This window comes from Sciurus carolinensis, chromosome 11, assembly GCF_902686445.1.
Source record: "Sciurus carolinensis chromosome 11, mSciCar1.2, whole genome shotgun sequence".
Lineage (NCBI taxonomy): Eukaryota > Metazoa > Chordata > Mammalia > Rodentia > Sciuridae > Sciurus > Sciurus carolinensis.
The window spans coordinates 100,731,806-100,752,894 of record NC_062223.1 but is presented as its reverse complement, the minus strand read 5'-3'; the positions used below and the strand labels follow the sequence as shown (position 1 = coordinate 100,752,894).

Sequence of the window (21,089 nt, the reverse complement as noted above, 5' to 3'; positions counted from 1 at the left end):
TTATGTGCTGGGGTTAGGATTCAGAAAGCCACATTTCTTCAGGGTCAAGAGTGGGCACTACGAATATACTGCAAGGCCAGGAGGGAGAAGAAACACATTCTCTGTGGGTTTCCTTTGGACTTCTAATCTGCTTGAGACTCCTGTGAATGGTATCTCAGCAAGACATCCTTACCACTAGCACAATGTAAAACAATTTAAATTTTTACAAACTTGCCAGACAAATTTCTGTGAGTCCTACCTGAGCCAATCCTCAAAAATTCTGGGTCCCAGAGGGATAGTTCTGGGATATTAATTTGTAATAATTCCATCCACTTCTTTTCCCCCTTCGCTATAAAGTTACTAACTCTTCACATTTTTAAAGTTTAAAATTTTACTGTTACCTAGTTATCAACTTGCATAGATTAGACTTAAAAATTGAACACATCCTGTTAAAAATACCACCAATTTTCAATTCCATACTTCTTCTGATTTGGATATGAGGTATTCCCCAAAAGCTCCTATATTAATGTAGGTGGTGAAATTATCATGAAAGCTATAACCTAATCAATGAATTAATTCATTTGATGGTTAATAATTTGAATGAATTATTGCCTGATAACTATAGGCAGGTGGGTCATGCCTGGGGGAAGTTTTCACTGAACGCATCTTGGGGATTATATGTTTTGTCCCTGGCTCCTATCTCTCTCTGCTTCCTGGCTGCCATGAGTGGACTAGCTTTCCTCTGCTATGCCCTTACACCATGAGGTTCTACCTTACCTTAGGTCCAGAGGAATGGAATTGGCAGACTATCTACTAAAATTCTGAAACTGTGAATGGAAATAAATTTTTTTCTCCTCTAAATAGTTCTTGTTGGATATTTTGGTCTTAGTGACAAAAAGCTGACTGACACATCTCCACATGTGGAAAGAACCATTGAAATGAAGTATTTATTGGACCTTGAGGGACTCCTTACTTGTACAACCCTGTTATGGTTTGGATGTGAGGTGTCCCCCAAAAAGCTCATGGGTGAAACAATGAAAGAAGGGTTAGAGGAGAAATGATTGTGTTATGAGACCCTTAACCCAATCAGTCTGTTAATCCCCTGATGGGAATAAATGAGTGGTGAGTGAAGGCAGATAGGGTGTAGCTGGAGAGAGCGTCCCTGGGGGGCATGCCTTTGGGGTATGTATTTTGTACCTAGCAAGTGGAGTTTCTCTCTGCCACCTAATAATCATGTGAACTGCTTCCCTCTGCCACACTCTTATGCCATGATGTTGTACCTCACCTTGATCCCCAAGAAATAAAGCCTACTGTTTATGGACTGAGACCTCTGAAGCCATGAACCCCTCAAATAAACTTTTCCTTCGCTACAACTGATCAGTTCTTTTAGTCACAGCAGTAAAAAGGCTGACTGAAACAGACCCTTTGACCCCTTATCTCTCACTTCAAGTGTACTAAGTCTAATGTTTAAATGCAGAACTGAGAAATATCACAGATAACCCTTCTTCCTTGGTTCTGGGCTCAATGAGAAGCAAGATAACCCAATATTCTTCATTTTCACTTCATCCATATGCCACCCACCAGTTTACACCATTATATAACAATGCAGTTGCCAAAAGGCACCTAATTAATCTGCCTGACTCTGTCCTTTGACTCTTAATATTTAGTTTAAGTGTGGGTGGATGAGTTGCCAGCAAATGAGAATGTTCAAAGTTTTCATTTCTAACCCTGACCTGGATCATTTCTCTCCGTTCAGGGAACATTACATCTAAATCATTAGAAGACAAATGAGCATTATTATATTCTTACAGCAGTACAGGAAAAGAGCTTCTACTTCCTCTCCTGATAACCCATTTTCTCTGTAACAACTCATTTTGTCAAGAACTTCTATATCACACCCAATCTAATTCTTCTAGTTTAATACCATACTGGTGAGTTTCATTCCTTCCCTACCTTGTTGAAACTGGTGAACAACTTGTGAGCAATCTCTTGGTAATAACCTTCCAAATATCTAAAACAGACTTTTTTTTTCCTAAAGTAATTAATCCCCCTCCATTTTAATGCTTTGCTGTATTCCCAAGCCTTTGTACACCTCAGTTTCCCTGTGGATCATATGTAAGCATTTCCCATTTTTTTTGTGTGTGCAATATTTTTGCAAAAATTGACCAATACCAAATAAAGAATGCTATAGTCACTTTATAAATTCTGTTCTCAGTGTTGTATAATACTATTTTATGAGTGATTTCTAGGAGCTAACTTATATACTGGAGTTGTGCTTTGCCCCAGCAACCTACAGAGGAACTGTCTGATTTTTGCTAAATTCAGATGTAAGTGGAAAGATTTCTTTAGAAGAAAAATTGCAATGTATAGCTTTCTGATTTTTACTTAAGTTCAAATTAGATCAGTTGATAAACTTTGGTGATATCAAGAGATGGTGAAAATAGATGCCATATAATATTCTTTTTTCCTTTAAGAATACAGAAAAGTATGAACATATATTTTAAAATGATCTGTGCATTGTATTCATATTAACTTTATCCTCTAATTTATGGGAAATGAACATTTTGGGAACAGATCGTAAGGATATATAGGTACATGTGAAGAGGAATAAAAATGTAAAAATAAAAACAATATTCTGACATTTTAATATTACCTAATTTAATGTTAAAACAATGTTTTAAAAGTATAATTTAAAAAATAAATCAAAGAAACTTCCTAGTGTACTCTATCAAAGGTTCATGTGTGTATAGGTCAGAGAAAATCCAAAGAAATGAAAACCTGCTTTTACTATTGTTCAGCTTCATTTAAAAGTCGAAACAAAAAATGGTGCAACAAATGTCTCTAACAACAAAAGTTGACAGTGGGGGATAGGTTAGTCAGTATGTCTAGGTAATATTTATATTAAAACATTGAGATTGGGCTCAAGAGGTTGTGGTAGTAGACCCGGTTAAGTGTAAGGAGACAGTGACATCTCTTTGAAAACAGGAACTATGGGAATCCTAGAAGCTAGGACATTGCCTGGCAGAGAAGAGGGCTCTTAAAATCTTCAAATATGCATTCAGTTTTGTTTTGTTTTTTTTTTCCAAACACTTTAGGCCATTTCATTTATAAGATGAACAATGAAAAAAGCCCATCCCTTGCTTTTTTGGCACCTGTGCATTAATGAATGAATCATTTCTCCTTGAGAGAGGAATTATATCTAATTAATATAATAACTAATAACATGGTAAAAATCTGGTAGGAAATCTGGATTGCTTCAGTAAGAGGAGACAAAGTTAGTAACAGTAGCATTTTGTTTTTATAATTTTCTCCTTTTTTGTCCCTTAAACCACTATTGCCTACAAAATTACTCTCTGATATATATTTTTCACTCTGTCCTTTACTATAGTCTTTAATTATAATTAATATTTTTATCCATATGTTCCAAACAATCTCTTCTTATGGGGTAATATATCAAGGGAGGTTTCTTCTTTTTTAATTGTTGTGTTAAAGAGTAACTATGACTTGAACATGATAAGTTTGAAACTAAAAAAAGTAAAACTTCAGTTATACAAGATAAATAACTTCTAGAGATGTTTTGCAACATCATGCTTATAGGTAACAATATTGAATTGTGCACTTAAACAGTCACTAAATGGTAGATCTCATGAGGTTTTCTTATGATAATCAAGACATGGAAAAAATGGGACAAGAGTATGAGTACATTTGGAGACATATAGAATATAAAAGGATAAGAAAGAGGTGTGCAGTGTATGTACAATTAATTTTTGGGGAGAGGTCAAGAAAAAATGTATAAAGAAATTATTATCAGCTAATATCTGTTGGTTGGATTAAATGCACACAGAATTTGAGTTAATTCATTCTTTCAACAAACATTTCCTGAGCTCTATGTTTGAGGTCCCATGGAAGACAACAGCAATATACAAGTGAGGGATAGTCATGATTCCAGTCTTCACAAGGTTTAAAACCTAAGGAAGGGCCCTGGGCTTGCTGTTCTGTTTGCTTCCCTTGCCTGTCATTCTCCAGTTCCCCACAGACCTTCTATACCTGCTGACTATATTCTCTGTCTTGCAAACTGACTTCTTATTGATTTCTAGTTTGCTTCTTGGGAGTCCGCAGAGGAGGTCAGAAGGTAAAAGAAAAAGAAGTCATGTGATCCAAGTAAGGATGTTAACAAGCAACTGAAAAAGTAGGAATGGAGCTCAAAAGAGAGGTCAGATCTAGGACATATTAATTTGTAAATCAAATGTATGGAGGTAATATTATGAGTCAAGAAAATATAAAAATATCTGAATAAAAAGAATTAAAAAAAAGAAGTCAGTATATGAATTTCCTAATCCTCTCTTCAGCTATATTCTTATGGCTCCAGTGATTATAGTTCCAGCTGAGTAGCCTTGGGCCTAATCCACATCTCCAATGCTTCTGGTTTTGGCATCATCTTCTCCTCCCTTGTTCCTTCAGGCTTAAAAGTGATAACAGAGATTTTGTTATGCACAGACTACATATATCTCAGTTTCTCTTTGTGGTCTTCTTAATCCTACTCACAGATCTCCACCTTGACCATTTCCTACATGCTACTGAATTGTCTAATTAGGATCCTGTTTCCAACTGCATTCCTGAGTGACTAAGTTTCTAGGTGTGGAAAAATATTTATAATTTTAAATTACATTAAGTGTTAAAAAGAAAAGAACCCAAGTATTTGCGGAGAGAATAGTAAGTGTGAATTAGATAAAGTGGTCACAGATGGCTACATAAAATGTTCACAGCCTCTTTAGAAGCTGTTATTGAACTTGAGGCCAGAGGGCAGATGGGAGAACAACAGGAACCATGGAACAACAGGGGGAGAGTATTCCCAGAAGAGGAAACACTAAGTAAAAAATCCAGGGGAGAGAAGACGTCAATGCTCCATTCTAGAATTTGATAACACTGTTTATATTGATTGAAGAAACTCTTATGTTAAAACTAGTCTATGAAGACACACTGAGAGGAAGAATCAGCTTGGGTGTTAAGATGTTGACCCATGTCCAGCGACAGATACTGATGTCTTCCGAACAAAGGCTCACTGGAGCACCATGCATTCGAAAGGAAGCAGCTTAGGTGAACTGTGAGAACGAAGCAGATGCTTAGCCATTAATTTGAAGTTGCTGCGATCATGTTGGGACTCGATGACCTACTCCAACATGACAACATGCTGTAAAGGAATTAAAACCTGTCAACAAGTTATTTCTTTGATCTTGTTTATTTTCAGGAGGGTGACAAGTTAGTCTTTAGGTAGTGGCAGGCTTCTTCATAACATGTCCCTTTTTTCCACATTTGTGACATCTCACAGGAAGAATATCAAATGAACAATAGAGACCTTCTTGACTGAGATGGTATGTGTCTTTTACCCTCCCTTATACTTATTTAGTTTTGGGAGGGGAGGGGTAACAAACGAGAAGTGGGAAAGTTGAAGAAAATAAAGTATTAAAAGAATATAAATGATTTAACTGTTGGATCCTACCTAGAAGGAAGGGAACTTTAAGCATCAATTTACTAAGCACATTTCAAGACTTCCCAAAGCAACCACATCTAACTTATTAAATAAGCCTGCCTGGGGAAGTATTCTATATTGTTTTTTTCTCTATAAATCTAGTTTTCCAATTTGTTGTACAATATGACCTCCCTTTGTTTGTGGCTTTAGTACAAATTCTGGCATTCAAGAATTATTTAACTGCAGGATATGCTAAAACCTTTGGCATCAAGTCAGAATATATTATTTTTGCATTTATCAGAATTAAGAACCTTATGTGGGAAATTTGCAGACATACCTGATAGTACAACATGGAGAAATGGTAAAGAACAGGATTTTCAAGGCATTATTTAATATTATGCCCTTAACTATGCCATTAGATGTTGGAAGCTTCCTTAGATATCTACCTAAATACTTCTAGATGCATCTTTTTTCTTCTTAAAATATATTTCTACTAATGGACATTATTTTCTTAAAAGAGGTGCTATACAATAACTTATTTTACCTTTGGTCTTTTATGAACGTGTCCTATTCATCTTTGAGTAGAATTGCGTTGACCTGTTATTTCAATCAGTCTTAAAATTAAAACAAATGGTGTTTACTATATTCCTCCCAAAACCTCCAGTTACTAGCTGAGTTTCTTCTGTTTACTAATATTTTTGTCACCCACAGGCTAACCCTGTTATAAATACATTTGTGTACCATGTTTTATCTCCAAGTACTTTATAGTTATGATGTGGGAGTTAGCTCAACACAACTGAAGCTAAATTATTAGTAGCTGACAAATGCATTTATGCGAATTATAATTATAGGGTATAGAAAAGACCCTGAGGTCTTTTCGTAAAAAAAAAAAAAAAAAAACACTATTTAAAGTAAATTATAATACTCTAATCAAATATGTTCAAAATGCCATTCCTGCTTCTGATCCCAATATCCATATTGTAAACATCATTGACTAGTGACTATATATGGTGGATTTAAATCCTCAGAAACAGAATCAATAAGTATTGCAGACAAAAGACTGTGATATATATCTTCTCTCTGTCTCGGGAATGATAACAAATTAGGCATATTATCAACTGTGTTATCATGAGGTTATTTCTGGGGATTCTGAAATAGTCACTCTAGGTATTATCCTTATGATTTCTGTACTGTTTTCATAATCTACCTAATGTACATCCTATGCACAAGAAGCAGATGGTACCTTTTTCTTTTTTCTTCCTCTTCTTTGGAGAATTTCTGAATGAAATTTAAGGATGATACTGAAATTTTAAGGCATATAGGCAAAGACAGTTAAAGATTGTCTTTAATTTAGAGAAGTTTACTTTTTGTTAAAATGACAAAATTATATACATTGCTGTCCACAGAAATGACTAAAAAGAAAATTATAATTGATTACTTTGCCAATTCTCATTTGTCCTTCTTTTAAAAAAATGTATAGCCACTCTAGGGCTTCTGGGAAAAGAAATCTAGAAAAATAAATGATCAGAAAAGATTTGCAACATTTTAATAAACAATTGTGTCTAATTATAGAGGAATATGTACTTACTTGCCAAGTGCAAAGCACTCCATTTTAACAGTTGTTCCCCTAGCAGCTGTAACCGTGAAAGGAAAATGCACCTCAATTTTCGGCTCATATTCTCCCATCACACCTGGGAAATAAAGAATAGTCTTTAAGCATAAAATGAATGTCACAATTTCTTTCCAATCTTGGAGATGTTATACTGAAAATCACTGTGGTTTGGTTGCTAGTGTATGTTTGATGACTATTAAATTTTTTGATGCATTGAAATAAAAAGTACACTTAGGTACAATCATTATGATGAAATCCTGGTATTCCCTTAAGGATTGGGTTTTGTGCCTGTTCAAGATCATTTCAAGTAATAATTATTGAAAGTGTTAATCAACAATGGTAATTCACTTACTGAATATTCTTTAAAGTAAATAAAATAATTATGACAATATCTGATATTAAATAATTGTGTTGATTTTTTTAAAAAAACAACTTTATCATTGCCAAGTTAATAGTCATTTATGAATCAACCTATATTTATTGAATATCTGTAATATGTAAGGCATTTTGCTAAGAATTATAGAAGTTACAAAGAATAATCAGCCATGGAATGTACTCTCAAATACTCAACAAAGATATTCCTTTTGTTTCTTTCCATGTTTTTATTGGTGCATTATGTTATACATAATGATGAAATTTGTTGTTACATATTCATACATGCAAACAATATCATTGACCAGTACCATTCCCCAACACTTTCTTCCATGCAATTTTTCCTTGACCTCATTTACCTCAACAAGTATTCCTCCAGGTTAATTTTCTTTTTTTATTTTTAAAATTTATTTATGTTATTTGTTATTTTTAGTTATGCATGATAGTAGAATGTACTTTGGCATCTTATACATACATGGAGTATAACTTATTTTATTAGGATCCTATTCTTGTGTTTGTACATGATGTGGAGTTACCCTGGCCATGTATTCAAATAGAAGGCTAGGGAAGTTATGTCCAATTAATTCTACTATCCTTCCTATTCTCCTCCCACTCCCTTCTCTTGTTTTATCTTTATCTAATCCAATGGACTTCCATTTTTCCCCTCTCCAAACTCCCTTGCTGGGGGTTAGCATCCACATATCAGAGAGAACATTAGACTTTTGATTTTTTGGAAATGGCTTATTTCACTTAGCATGATATTCTCCAGCTCCATCCATTTACCAGCAAACACCATAATCTCATGCTTCTCTATGACAGATTAATATTCAATTGTGTATATATGCCACATTTTCTTTATCCATTCATCCATTGAAGTACACCTGGGTTGGTTCCATAGTTTGGCTATTGTGAATTGAGCTACTATAAACATTGATGTGGCTGTGTCACTGTAGTATGCTGATTTTAAGTCCTTTGGATGTAGACTGAGGAGTGGGATAACTGGACCAAATACTGGTTCCATTCCAAGTGTTCTGAGGAATCACCATACTGTTTTCCAGAATGGTTGCACCAATTTGCAGTCCCACCAGCAATGTATGAGAGTACCTTTGTTCCACATCCTCTCCAACATTTATTGTTGCTTGTATTCTTGATAATTGCCACTCTGACTGAAGTGAGATGGAATCTCAGTGTAGTTTTAATTAACAGTTCTCTAATTGCTAGTGATGTTGATTATTTTAACAAAAGAGATGAAAGCCCTCTACAATGAAAACTACAGAACACTAAAGAAAGAAATTGAAGAAGACCTCAGAAAATGAAAATATCTCCTATTTCTTGGATAGGGAAAATTTATATTGTCAAAATATCCATACTACCTAAAGCACTATACAGATTTAATTCAATTCCTATTAAAATACCAAAAATGTTCTTCATAGAAATAGAAAAATCAATCATGAAATTCATTTGGAAAAAAAAAAATGACTCAGAATAGCCAGAACAATCCTCATCATGAAAAGTGATGCAAGAGGGATCACAATACCACAAGTTAAATTATACTACAGAGCTACAGAGCTATAGTAACAAAAATGGCATGATAATGGCACAAAAACAGACATGAAGATAAATGAATAGAAGACACAAAGACACACCCACATAAAGACAGTTACCTCATACTAGACAAAGATGCTATAAATATACATTGGAGAAAAACTCGCCTCTTCAACAAATGGTGATGGGAAAACTGGAAACCCACATGTAGTAGAATGAAATCAAACCCCTATCTCTTACCCTGCACAAAACTCAACTCAAAGTGGCTCAAGGACCTAAGCATTAGATCAGAAACCCTGTGCTAACTGGAAGGAAAAGTAGGCCCAACTCTCCATCATCTCAGTTTTGAACCAAATTCCTCAATAAGATTCCTAATGTACAAGAAATATAATCAAGAATCTATAAATGAGATCATATCAAAGGAAAAACTTCTTCACTGCAAAAGGAACAATCAAGAAAATGAACAGAGAGTGCCTGCAGAAAGGGAGAAAATCTTTACCACTTGTACCTCAGACCATTTATCTCCAGGTTCTATAAAGAACCCTTAAAACTTAATACCAATAAAAAAAAAAATAAAAAAATAAATAAATAAAATAAAATAACGCAATCAATGAATTGGCAAAGGAACTGAACAAGCACTTCAAGAAGAAGAAATCTGAATGGTCAAAAAATATATGAAAAACTGTCCAGGTTAATTTTCTATTTATGTTCCCTAGGCCATTATGATGATCATATTATCTGAATACATTTTTCATGAATTCTTTGGCCTTCTATTCTTCCTCAAACACATGCATCCCCTTATTGGTTGCGATTAAATGAAACAAATCCTCAAATATGGGTAACTGAGTCTTTACCACGTTCCACTAAACCTTTCCCTTCTATTCAAGATACTTCCTTTTAAGGAAGGTGGAAACTTAGTCTTCAGATCCACATGTTAGTGATATTTTTTAATTTGTTCATTTTAGATATACATGACAGTACAGTGTATTTTAAATTGAAAATCTACACATATTCACGTATGGGAGGAGAACTATGTACATTCTTGGGCATTCCTAGGAATAGTTACAATATGTATAATGGTGTTACACAGGAAAAAGAACAAATAGTGTGCTAGGAACAAATAAAAAGATTTGGCAAACCACCATAAATAAGAAGAATATTTTTTTTTCTGGTATGTTGGTATGTGAATGAAAATGATACAGGATAAATCTGGAAGCATAGCTGGAATTCAAATAGTAGAGGGCCTGGATTATTACAGTGAAACATTCAAATTTTAATCTGTAATTATTTGGAACTATCAGGGTTTTGATTGGAGAAGTGGCATTTTGCTGAAAATTCTAATTTTCACAGGTTATTAGATTATTTCCATATTCCAAGATAGAAGAAATAAAGATCTGGATTTGAATTATGGTATTAAAAACAGAGAAAAGTTATTAGATAGAAATATCAAGAAAGAATTCAACTGGTAAAACTTGGCACAGAATGTGATACAGAGATGAGGGTACTGGCAGTGTCAATAATAACACTAAGGTTTCCAGCTTGGGGTTGCTGGATGATGTCAGTAAAAGAAAAAAGAACACACCCATAGTAGAGAAGTTGATGACTTTTACTTTAGAAGTGTTAACTTTGAAATACATAATAGGTACTCAAGATCAAGTATTGGTTCATGTAGTGCAAATAAGAGAATGAAACTAAGAATGAGTTCCACAAAGATGATGAGCACTTAATGTCATCATTTAGAGCTGGCAGTAGAAATTGTGTGGTTGGATAGGGCTTTTACGTACTCAGACTCAAGGCACTAGCTCAGGCCTGGGGGATTCCAGCACTATTGCTATCAGGTAGTCCTGTGAGTAATTATCTTCTAAAAATAAGTTTTGGGTCTCCTTTTGTGTAAAGCACCAGAGAAAAACCTACTATGATTTAGCATGGATGCTATGGTGAGGAGACTGTGTGTGTTCAAGGGTGTTTATATCTAGGAATACATGCAAGTATAAGTTATCATGTGCATATGTCTCTGAAATGATTTTGTGTGTATGTATGTGTATAAAATGAGGAGACAGAAAGAAACCCAGAGTGAGATAAATGTTATAAGACTTGGAGGTCAGATAAGCTGGACATACAAAGAGAGAGAGGGTTAGCTATGGCAAAGAAGATGTATTATGTATTTGTTTGCTATGTGGCATTTGAGATAACCCTTGAAGGAAGAACATGGACAATTTTAGATGTGGAGTATTCAAGCTCATTCAAGATTATCTATGCTTTCCATTCTCATTTCTTACAAAGCAATTACAGCAGAGAAATTATCAATGATGTCTTTAACACGGAGACTGAATTTCTATGCCTGGCTCTGCTAATGACTATACTGTCCCATCCCTGACAGTTTGGTGACCTCTGAACTCCATTTTTCTCATCTGTGAACTGAAGGAATAAAAGGGAATTACCATTAACATAATACCCTGCTCTAATGGGTTGACTCCCTCAATTGCTTCCTTGTCTAATGTTTACTGCACATCAGGCACCTGATAAATAGCAAGAGAATTGATGCTTAGACATATCGTATCACTCAAAACAGATGTTTAAGCACATCTTCTCTATCTCTTTTTCAATAATGCTCTGCTCTTTTGCTTCTTTTTTTTTTTTTTTTTCAAATATCTCTCCCTGCCACACTTTCCAACTTCCTTTTATGCTCTCTTCATGTCCTCTTTCTTTCCCTCATTTCTCTTCTAGCTATTGGAGCAGCAGGATCTGGCTTGCTAATGGTACGTATAAACTCCACTGAGTGTATCCAGTGGTGTGAAGTTTGTCTTTGATTCCTTCTTACTCATAAACCCATATAGAGAATTCTAGGCATCCTATTCAGTGGGTACTTTTGCTAAAATGAAACCATCTTCAAAGTCAGTTTCTGGATTCCCCATCCATTCTTAAAATTGATTCTGTAACATCCTCTCTTTTCTTCATAATGATTTAATACCAAGTTATTTATCACGATGCTTATTAAACCTAGGTCTCCTATTAGCAAGTGTCTCTATGAGTGCTGGAAGTCAGGGTCACAGAGTGCCAGAGAAAGGCAGTGGGAGTTGGTTCTAATTTAAAAAAATTTTTTTCTATCTCATTATTTTAGTAAATTGTTCAAAGAGCTATCAGAGGAAAGGGACCTGAATCTCCAAAGCACCAGTAATTTGTTCTGATTTCCTTAACCCACCTAAATAAATATTTCTTTTAAAGAAATCGCTTTTATATTAACGCATTTGTGGTCATTTCATTAAAGCAGCTGAAATAAATCTATATATTAAAATAAAATAAAAAGTTTGTCTATGAAGTTTAAATTATCATACCTAATTCGAGCTGCATGGCAAGAAATTATTCTGCTTCTTTTTAATTTTACTCTGACAGCAATGATATAAGTACAGGTGAACATGTTCTTAGGTATATCTTGATTTTTAGCAATTGATCACATTCAGCAATTAAGTTTTGTTTTATGTATCATGGGATAATTATGTTAGAGCTAAAGTTGACATGGTCAAGGTCTTGCAGCTTATTATAGTGGTACTTTCTAAAATTTCAAGTCATATGCATCTTAATTTATAATCCCTAATGCTGGGCAGGAGTTGATGTTGAAAGGAAAGGGCAATAGTCCCATGACACACCAGGTTAAAGACCAAATATTGGACTTGTCTCTTCAGCTAAAATGGCTCTTCTTTGATTACTGCTAGTATTGACCTGCACATTTCTCAAGAGACCCTGCATTGCATCTTTGTCTTTCCCCATACCTTTCTCTCCTGACTTCTCCTGACTGACTTGTCTCCTGACTGACTTGCTTGCACCACTTCAGACTTACATGCCATTAAGAAATGACCTCAAGTTATTCTAATTCCTAATAAACAGAAGCCTTCCAGATGAGTACATTACTTTTCTTCTAAGTCTTTATGGTTGTTGATTTTCTTATTTATTCCAAATACTTACAAAGATCCAGGGTACTTCCTCCTAAGTGGAATACAATTTAGAGCAGTGCTTCACCAAGCATATTACAGAACAGAGAGCCAAGGAAATCAGAAAAATCTGAACAACTTATTAAAATTTTAAGATGCAGGGTCCAACTCTAAGCCTCATGAAGCTTTTGACAATGGGACTATATTAAAACTCTATATTGTTTTCTGGGTGATTTTATGTACATTAAGTAAATCCAAAGTTGGATCTTCTTTGTCTCTCATTTTTATCATGATACTTGACATTCTTAGCATTGGAGTGTGGCAGATTAACATGCCTGCAAAAATGGCACACACAGGGCCTGAGAGCATGCATGCACTGGTGACTTCCCCTGGCATTAGGGCAAATCATGTTCAACTCTTAAGTTCTGGTATTCCCACCAGAGCTGACTTTCTTCCTCATTGGTTGAGCAGTCTGTCCTAATTTTTCAGTGTCTATGCAACAGCAGTCGTTACATATTTCAAGTGATACTTCTGAGACTCATAACCATACTCATTTCTAGAGTCAAAACTCATGTTTAGTAACCTTTAAAAATTTGGCTGAACTAATGAGTTGGAAATATCCGTTTAATCTTTTCTTTATGTCCAGATAATGGGTATTTATATTTTTATCTTCAACACTTTTGCCAAATATATTCAAAGCATTTGTTTTCTTCTAAAAATAATAGCTAATTTCTCAGCACTTTTTTTTAGAAAATTCTGCTTCCATCTTCTCTTACTGGTTGATTTGAATAGAAGCCATTATACTCCCGTGTGATTTCTTCCTTCCTGATGGTAGCAATTAACTTGTTGTGGGCACCCCACCCAAGCTTGGCAAGTCAGACTATCCTATTGTTCTGTGACACAATGACTGAGTCAGATGGGCAGTTAAAGTTGGGCTGTTTCAACCAAGGACCAGGGAGCTTAAGTGTCTTAGTTTGTTGCTGATGACATCAAAAAACCAGCATGTCTGAGGACCACTGGAACTATACTTTGTGGAAGGAAGTAATTTGCTGTTAAAGAAAATTGATACAATTTAGAGAAAATTAATACACATAGAGGAGAGACAAAGAGTATTGGTGGAATGTCAGTTCTACCTGGGATTTAACTTCTAGCCTTTTCTCTTAGTTAAATAAAATTAATTGCTTATTTTGGTTAAGTTATTTCAAGTTAGGTTTCTCAGTTGCAAACAAAAGGGTTTCGAATGATATACTGCTGTGCCAGGCAACACCAGTGGTGACACATCAGGTTCTATGTTATTCCTTGTCTGGATTCTGAGTCTATTATATCAAAGACACTATCACAGGCAAAGGAAAAGATAGCGTGGCAGTGGATTAGGGCTCAAGACAAAGCAATATATTAGATTTGCCTTTTTTTTTTAAGCATTGTACATTTTAGTATAGAATGTAAATTTGAACAGGGGATAGAAAACATAAGCTATGTGAATATCCGAACAACAGAGGTTCAGATAAAGCACTATGGGAGAGGAGAGGAAGAGAGATTACTGAACAGAAAATTTAGGAAAGCACTGTAATTGGATTTTGACTGTGGAATCAGAATTGTAAGAAGCACAAGTAGAAGTTTAATGATTCTCAGGTTAATGGGACAGTGTCAGTAAGGTATAGGAATAAGAGGCTATCTGGGGAGTTTTACTAGGAACTTAATTTTATTACATAGAGTATGAAGGTATAATGAGAGAATTTTCAAATATAAGTTGGGGCTAGATGATAGGTAATATCTAGTGATATATTTTCTCACTCTTCTGTTAAGATGTTGGTAGTGTCTAGATAAATTTGTGTGAATGTTCATTTGAAAATACCATTTCAACAATTAGTAGGCATCTGATTTCATTTCAAGATATCACTCGGAGTTAATAGGATCCACATTCACTGTTATTAGTGATCTCTTATTGGTAAAGGGACACACAATGAGTGTAATGAAGATGCACCCAGGATAAGCATAAAAGTGGAGGCCCGAGGAACTGAGGCATCATTTTTACATGAAATTATTCAATTACTTAATGAAATATCCTGGGAATATCTTTTATTTCACCAGAAGCATATGTGATATCAGAGTTCCCTAAATTATTTTATTTGATATTTCATTTGCAAGAGTTGTTTCACTTGTAATTATTGTTGTTACTGTCCTGAAGAGTATATGAATGAATATAAAGTCATTGTGTTCTGTAAGCTCCCTAGTAAGGAGATAAAAGGCTAAATAAGAAACAATAACAAATAATGATAATTACAACAAATATATTAAAGAGAAGAAGTTACTGAATGGTGTACTTGATGCTTGAAGATGCTATGCTTTCCACTGTTCTTATCCTTTTAGGACATACTGAATATCAGCCTGTGATTTGCACATAAGTGATGCAATTCCAAACCACAGTCATAGCTCTGTTGAAACATTGAAGTTATCACAGAGTTTCTTTCAATCCCTGTTTTCTCATATATAATGATAGTGTTAATTTTCTTGTAAGTTTAGAAATCTAGTGTTAAGTACAGAAATATATATTATGCCTCACTGTGTATATTTTTGCTTACTGTATTCAAATAAATATAGAAGTCCAAATCTTTGAAATTTTAAATAATTTATAAGTGTCCAAATGTCTTCATTTCATTTCCCTAATGAGTCACTTATAATTAACAAATTCTCAAGCCTGGATTGAAAGACAACATATTGTTTTCTTATTCAAAAAATATGCATTACCCTAAATCATAGTTTCTTGAAGTCAGTCATTGCTATGTAAATAAAGAGACTGAAAGGTATCCTGATAAGAGGAATATATAGCCTGAGTTATCAATAAATAAGTGCCCCATTATAGGTATTATTTATATGGTAAGATTGGGAAAAACTAGAATTTTATCATTAGGACAAAGTGTTTTTCATCACTATTATATATACTCTGAAAATAAGAGATGCCAATAGATTTATTTTTCCTTCCAAGTATTAAGAATAAATTGATCAAGGACCTGCTGCACACTGTAATTGCTTTCTTCTGATTACTGAGTTTTAAGACTTATTTTCTTCTCCTTGCTTGCCACTGTGATTTAGGTAAATATACCCATCTCTCTGTACCATCATCTGAGGCTCATTTCACGGGCATCCATAACTTAGAATAAGATCTTACAAGAGTAAGGCCTAAAGAAAGCAACTATATATTTTCCCCAAAACATATAAGCTCCCTCTGGCATTAAAACAATATGCCAGATGCAGCAAATTTTCAAAATTTGATAACAAAAGGATAAATATACACTTTGAGAAGTTTATTGAAAAGTTTTCCTTTTTTATAGAGAGCCAAGAATGTTTGCTATTTTCATAAATTTCTAGGTACAAGATTATAAAAATTTAACTGTAAATAGATCCACATAATGAAAACATAAATATTTTATGATAAGTCCATAACTTAAAATGCTTATGGGTGTTTTTTTTTTTAAATTAAGGTTTCTTTGACTTTGCAAAGTGTTTGTGTGTGCTTTTCTGCCTGTCTTGTCTAAGTATGTAGAAATCAAAGTCTTTTGAATATTATACAAAAGAAAAGTTGGTACCTGGAAAGTATGCTGATAATTTCACTTTTATGAGCTCCCACCAACATCTCAGTGAACATGATTCAAAACTACAGATCAGATATTGAATAAATGAGGGATCTTATTTGACAACAAATGACTCTTCCTTGGAAGCTAGTTTGGGGATTCAATAAAAATGGAAGAATGACTCTTCTGATTCAAAAGCAACTTAAAATCATAGTGATTCCAAGTGACATACTGATTGATGCTCAATTCAGTAATGAAATGCTTTGAAGATTGCTGAATAGTCTATAGGAGTCTTCAACGCTGATTAGAGTTGTAAATAATTAATTAAAACATTTACATCTTTTCCATTAAAAAGAGAAAGGAAAATCTTTTATAAATATGGTGAATTCACCCAATGCATTAGAGAAATTAATCATTAATTGTCATATCCACAACCATCCTATGAGAAACTGAGAGGATGCAGTGAGATGCAAATGATATAAGGTGACTCCAGACATGCCTAAGTCACAGGGACTTAGACATCACACACACATCATTGGGAAGGTAGGAGACTGTACTTGAAGTGAGGAAAAACTGGATGTGACAGTAGATTCACACAGTTTGGAAAGAAACACTAGGAACAGCTCCTGTTGCTAAGATTCCTAGAACAATTTGGACTCTACTACCTTCCACTATCAATAGTCATGCCATGTTATACAACCTAACCTGGGATTACTCTGATTTCTCCTTTATTTTATCATGTTATGTGCTTTCTAAGATTAAAAGGACCCTACTTAGGTTCACTTGACTGAGCATCTGTTCTTTCAACTACAGAGAACACTCAAATCAGTTATTATTTATGAATTTTCATCATTCTTTAGAAGAATTGCTTCCTCCAGAAAAGTTTTCCTACCCATAACTGTCTATCAATTTATATACTGATCACCAAGAACTCAAGGGAATTAAAATATCCTGGGGGAATTAGTTCTGCCTGCTCAGCTGATTAGTTGCCTGGTTGCATAACTCTGGGGGGAAATATGACAAATGAGTTGCTTTAAACTATTGTTAAAAGTTTACTTTTACACTTTAATCTGCACAGATTGTTTTCTCACTGCAGTGTCGCTATTGAGAATATCAGCATTCCTACTGTTACCATTCACATTTGATATCCTTAGCAACGGTGTCCCCTGATTTGCTCTGTAAGCAATTCACCACATATTTTATTTTACAAAGTCTTACTGATTTCAAAGGGTCTATGTATGATACATTTGAAAGGGGGAATGTTTCCAGAAGAGAAATGCTGATTATCACAGCCTCATCACAGGGCTTTATGTGCTTTAAACAGACTCCATAGATGTAAAAAGGGAAGGAATAAACATTGACTGAACACCTGCTGGAACCTGATGCTTTGTTCAGTTTATGCAAGTAAACTGTTCTACAAATCCTATGAACATGGTAAGGTAGATAGAATTATTCCCATTCTAAATAAGAGAAAAATAAGTATTGTAAATGGTAATTAACTCCATCTACATAACTGAACTATTACAGAACAGGCAAGGGGTTCAACTGAAGGCTGTGTGAGTTCTGAACTACGACCCCTCACTCTTCGATGTTGTCCCAACCCCAAGAAAAGTGCTTATTGTCTGCAAAGCAGAATTTAAATGAATTAAATGTGTCATTCTCAGTTTTGTAAATAATTAAGTTCTATTTCAAACACTACTTTTTCAGTTCTTTCCTGAACCTCTACTCATTCCTAGGCCCAACCAGGTCAATCCCCCCAGCTGTTAATCTCAAATTTAATCAATCGTTCAATCTGAACACTTCTGTTCCTTTGCTCAGTGTCTGTTTTCAAAGACTAAACTCAACCAGGACAGAAATTTTATCATTTGTCTCCCTTAAACAGTGTCTGGTTCAACAACAAAGCTCAAGAATATTTGATGACTGAATATTAATAGAGTTATCATTGACTATGTAGAAGATGTACAACAGATCAAATAGGACCTGAGAAGATTTTATTTTTATGTATTCCAGTGATTATGTTCTTTTTCATTCTGGGGAAAATACAAAGTAATTTTCCAATCCATAACCATGAAAATTTATATTTTGTTTTAAATTACTGGGGTATAGACATGATAATAAAACATTTTTTCAGTATATGAACTGATAAAGTCTCTCCATTTGTGCATAAACTCATCACTTGTCAAGTTCTGTCAATTTGATTTCAACTAAAAATTTCCAGTCCATGCCTTTACTCCTTTTTGGTTGTTATTACTTTAGGCTTCCTTTTATCCAGTCCATTAAATTGGACATTATGAAGATCTTTGGTGATCTTTGCAAAAGAGTTTTCATAATTAAAGTTTCATAGGATGAAGTATGAGAAAAAAAGTGAAGGCAAATTTGTTATAAAATTTAGATAACTCTTGGAAAAAGCCTTGATGTCAATAAGAGCAGAGATTTTAAAAAAAAATAAATAAATAAAAAGAAAAAGGATGGGAACTGGAAGGAAAAAGAGAAGCAAGTTTTGCTTTTCTTATGACAAATATTCTAGTATGTGTGTTGATGAACATAGTTGAGGACAGAGGCGCAATGATTGCAGATGCCAACTCCTTTCCTTAAGTAAGACAGGAAGGGATCCATTGCACAGAACTATCAAGATCAGTTCATTAATTCTAATATGAGTAAGGGAGCAGACAGGGATACAGATACAAGTAAGATCTTACATTTATTGCTGGGAAAATTAATAGGAAGTTAAGTTTCACAAAATAGTTTTGTTCAAAGCTGTTTTTTTGCTTTTATCTATAGACAGTTTCACAGATACCAGTCATGAAATGAATCAAAGGCAAATTTTGTGGCTAAAGATGTGTCAGGTGAGTATAATGTGATTGAGGAGACAGAGTTGACAGACTGAGGAGGGTGTTTTTAATAAGTGTGTAATCTAAGCAAGAAAGGGAAAGCACATGAGGATATGAGGGTGTGTGATGAACAGAATAGGGAACAGTCAAGGAACTGTTCAAGTAGAAAGTACTAAACAGAATTATTTGGACCAATCAGAGGCAAACATAATGGTTTACTTGAATTTGAGGGTTTTTGGGTTTTTTTGATGATGGTAGAACAATTGGTAATAGTAAGCTTCAGTCTATTACTACAGGAATGGTGGTCAAGTGAGATAAAGTTCATAGGAAGCAAGGAAGTCAAGATCCTGAGAGGGCAGGACATTGGATGATCACTAATGTAAATGTGGGTGTCACCAAGATATGACAGACTATCTTCAGTAAATGATGCAGAATGAACCAGGAGGATGAGGGAATTTTTGCAATAAGGATGGCTGCAACTGCTAAATGTACTGTAGTCCAAATTTCCTAGTCTTCTGTTTAAAGACTTCAATATTTTAGTTCTAAATTATCTTTTCAGTTTTACCTCTCACTCTTCCCCTTCATGTTTCCAATGTTCCATATAACTGAAATGTTTACCATTTTCCAAGACTGCTTTATCCTTAACAGATTACAAGCCCTCAGACACACTATTGGTCCTTGTCTAAAAATATACTAATATGTTCTCAAGCACACTAAAATTCAGTTATCAATAAGTTTTACTTCAAATTGTACCTAGTAACACACACACAAAACCCTGCTCCATTAAAAACCAAAAATTCTCTGGAATTTCCCCAGTGAGAAATGTTGCCCCTTCCTGCAGGATTGCCATGGTATTTTATTTCTTATGACACCAGTTATGTTCTGTCTTGTACTGAAGTTACATATGTACAGCTATGCAAATTATCTTATTGATCAAAACCATTGCCATCACCCCTGAACTCTACCTAGTCCATTCTTGCTCCTAATGTTCCTGCTCATCTTTCATTCCTTCTTCTTCTAGAGGTAGCATACTAAATACAATACTAAAAAATAACAACTTTTATGCTAATTCCTTGCCTTTTTACTCAATAATGTCGCAAAATAAAATCTGAAAACTGTCTCTCAAATATTACATTCAAAGTCCTTTACTATTTGAACCCTGTCTGTCTAGTCAGTCTTAAACTTAGTGGTTCTACTCTGCACAAACCTTGTTTTGTAGCCACATGACAGTTTTTGTAGCTCTCTAAACTGACCTTTATGCTAACAGCCATATGTTTTTGTCTTTCCCTGAAATCCTTTTAGTCTTTTGCTCTGTTTAATACACTACCATGCAGCTTTCAGAATCATAATCAAATTTTATCTTTTCATCTGTAAGAGAATTAATTTCCTTTTATGTTTTCAAAGCACACAGATCAACCCATTATTTCAGTGCCCATTCTCATTGCATTTTAATGATGTTTACTTGTCTATTTTTATTGCATTGTGGTTTCTAACATTGAGGAAATGAAGTTTATTCTCTTTTGCACCTGCAATGTCTGAATGTAGATTTATTAACTCCTATTGGCCTACATGTCACTCTGCAGGCCCTCTTGTAGTCCATGGACCACAGATTTCTCCTGCTGAATGCTTGATTGCATATTTTATTAAAATTTTGATCTGCTATATTGGATTTGATCTATAAGCATTTTCTTTATTCTTTATTAGAAAGTCGAGAAGTTTTTACGACCACATGAAGTAATTCCACAATATTCTTTTTGGTATTTATTACCTATGTACCTT

General features: G+C 34.4%; 1 protein-coding gene across 1 annotated transcript in view; it reads right to left on the bottom strand.

Annotated features, from left to right (window-relative positions):
• The window catches only part of Cntn5 (contactin 5), a 1,239,665-nt gene that overhangs the window by 323,740 nt on the left and 894,836 nt on the right, over positions 1-21,089 (bottom strand). The window contains exon 10 of the mRNA XM_047518061.1: positions 7,038-7,140. Coding sequence (XP_047374017.1) covers positions 7,038-7,140 — 103 coding nt within the window. The remainder of the gene's footprint in view (positions 1-7,037; positions 7,141-21,089) is intronic.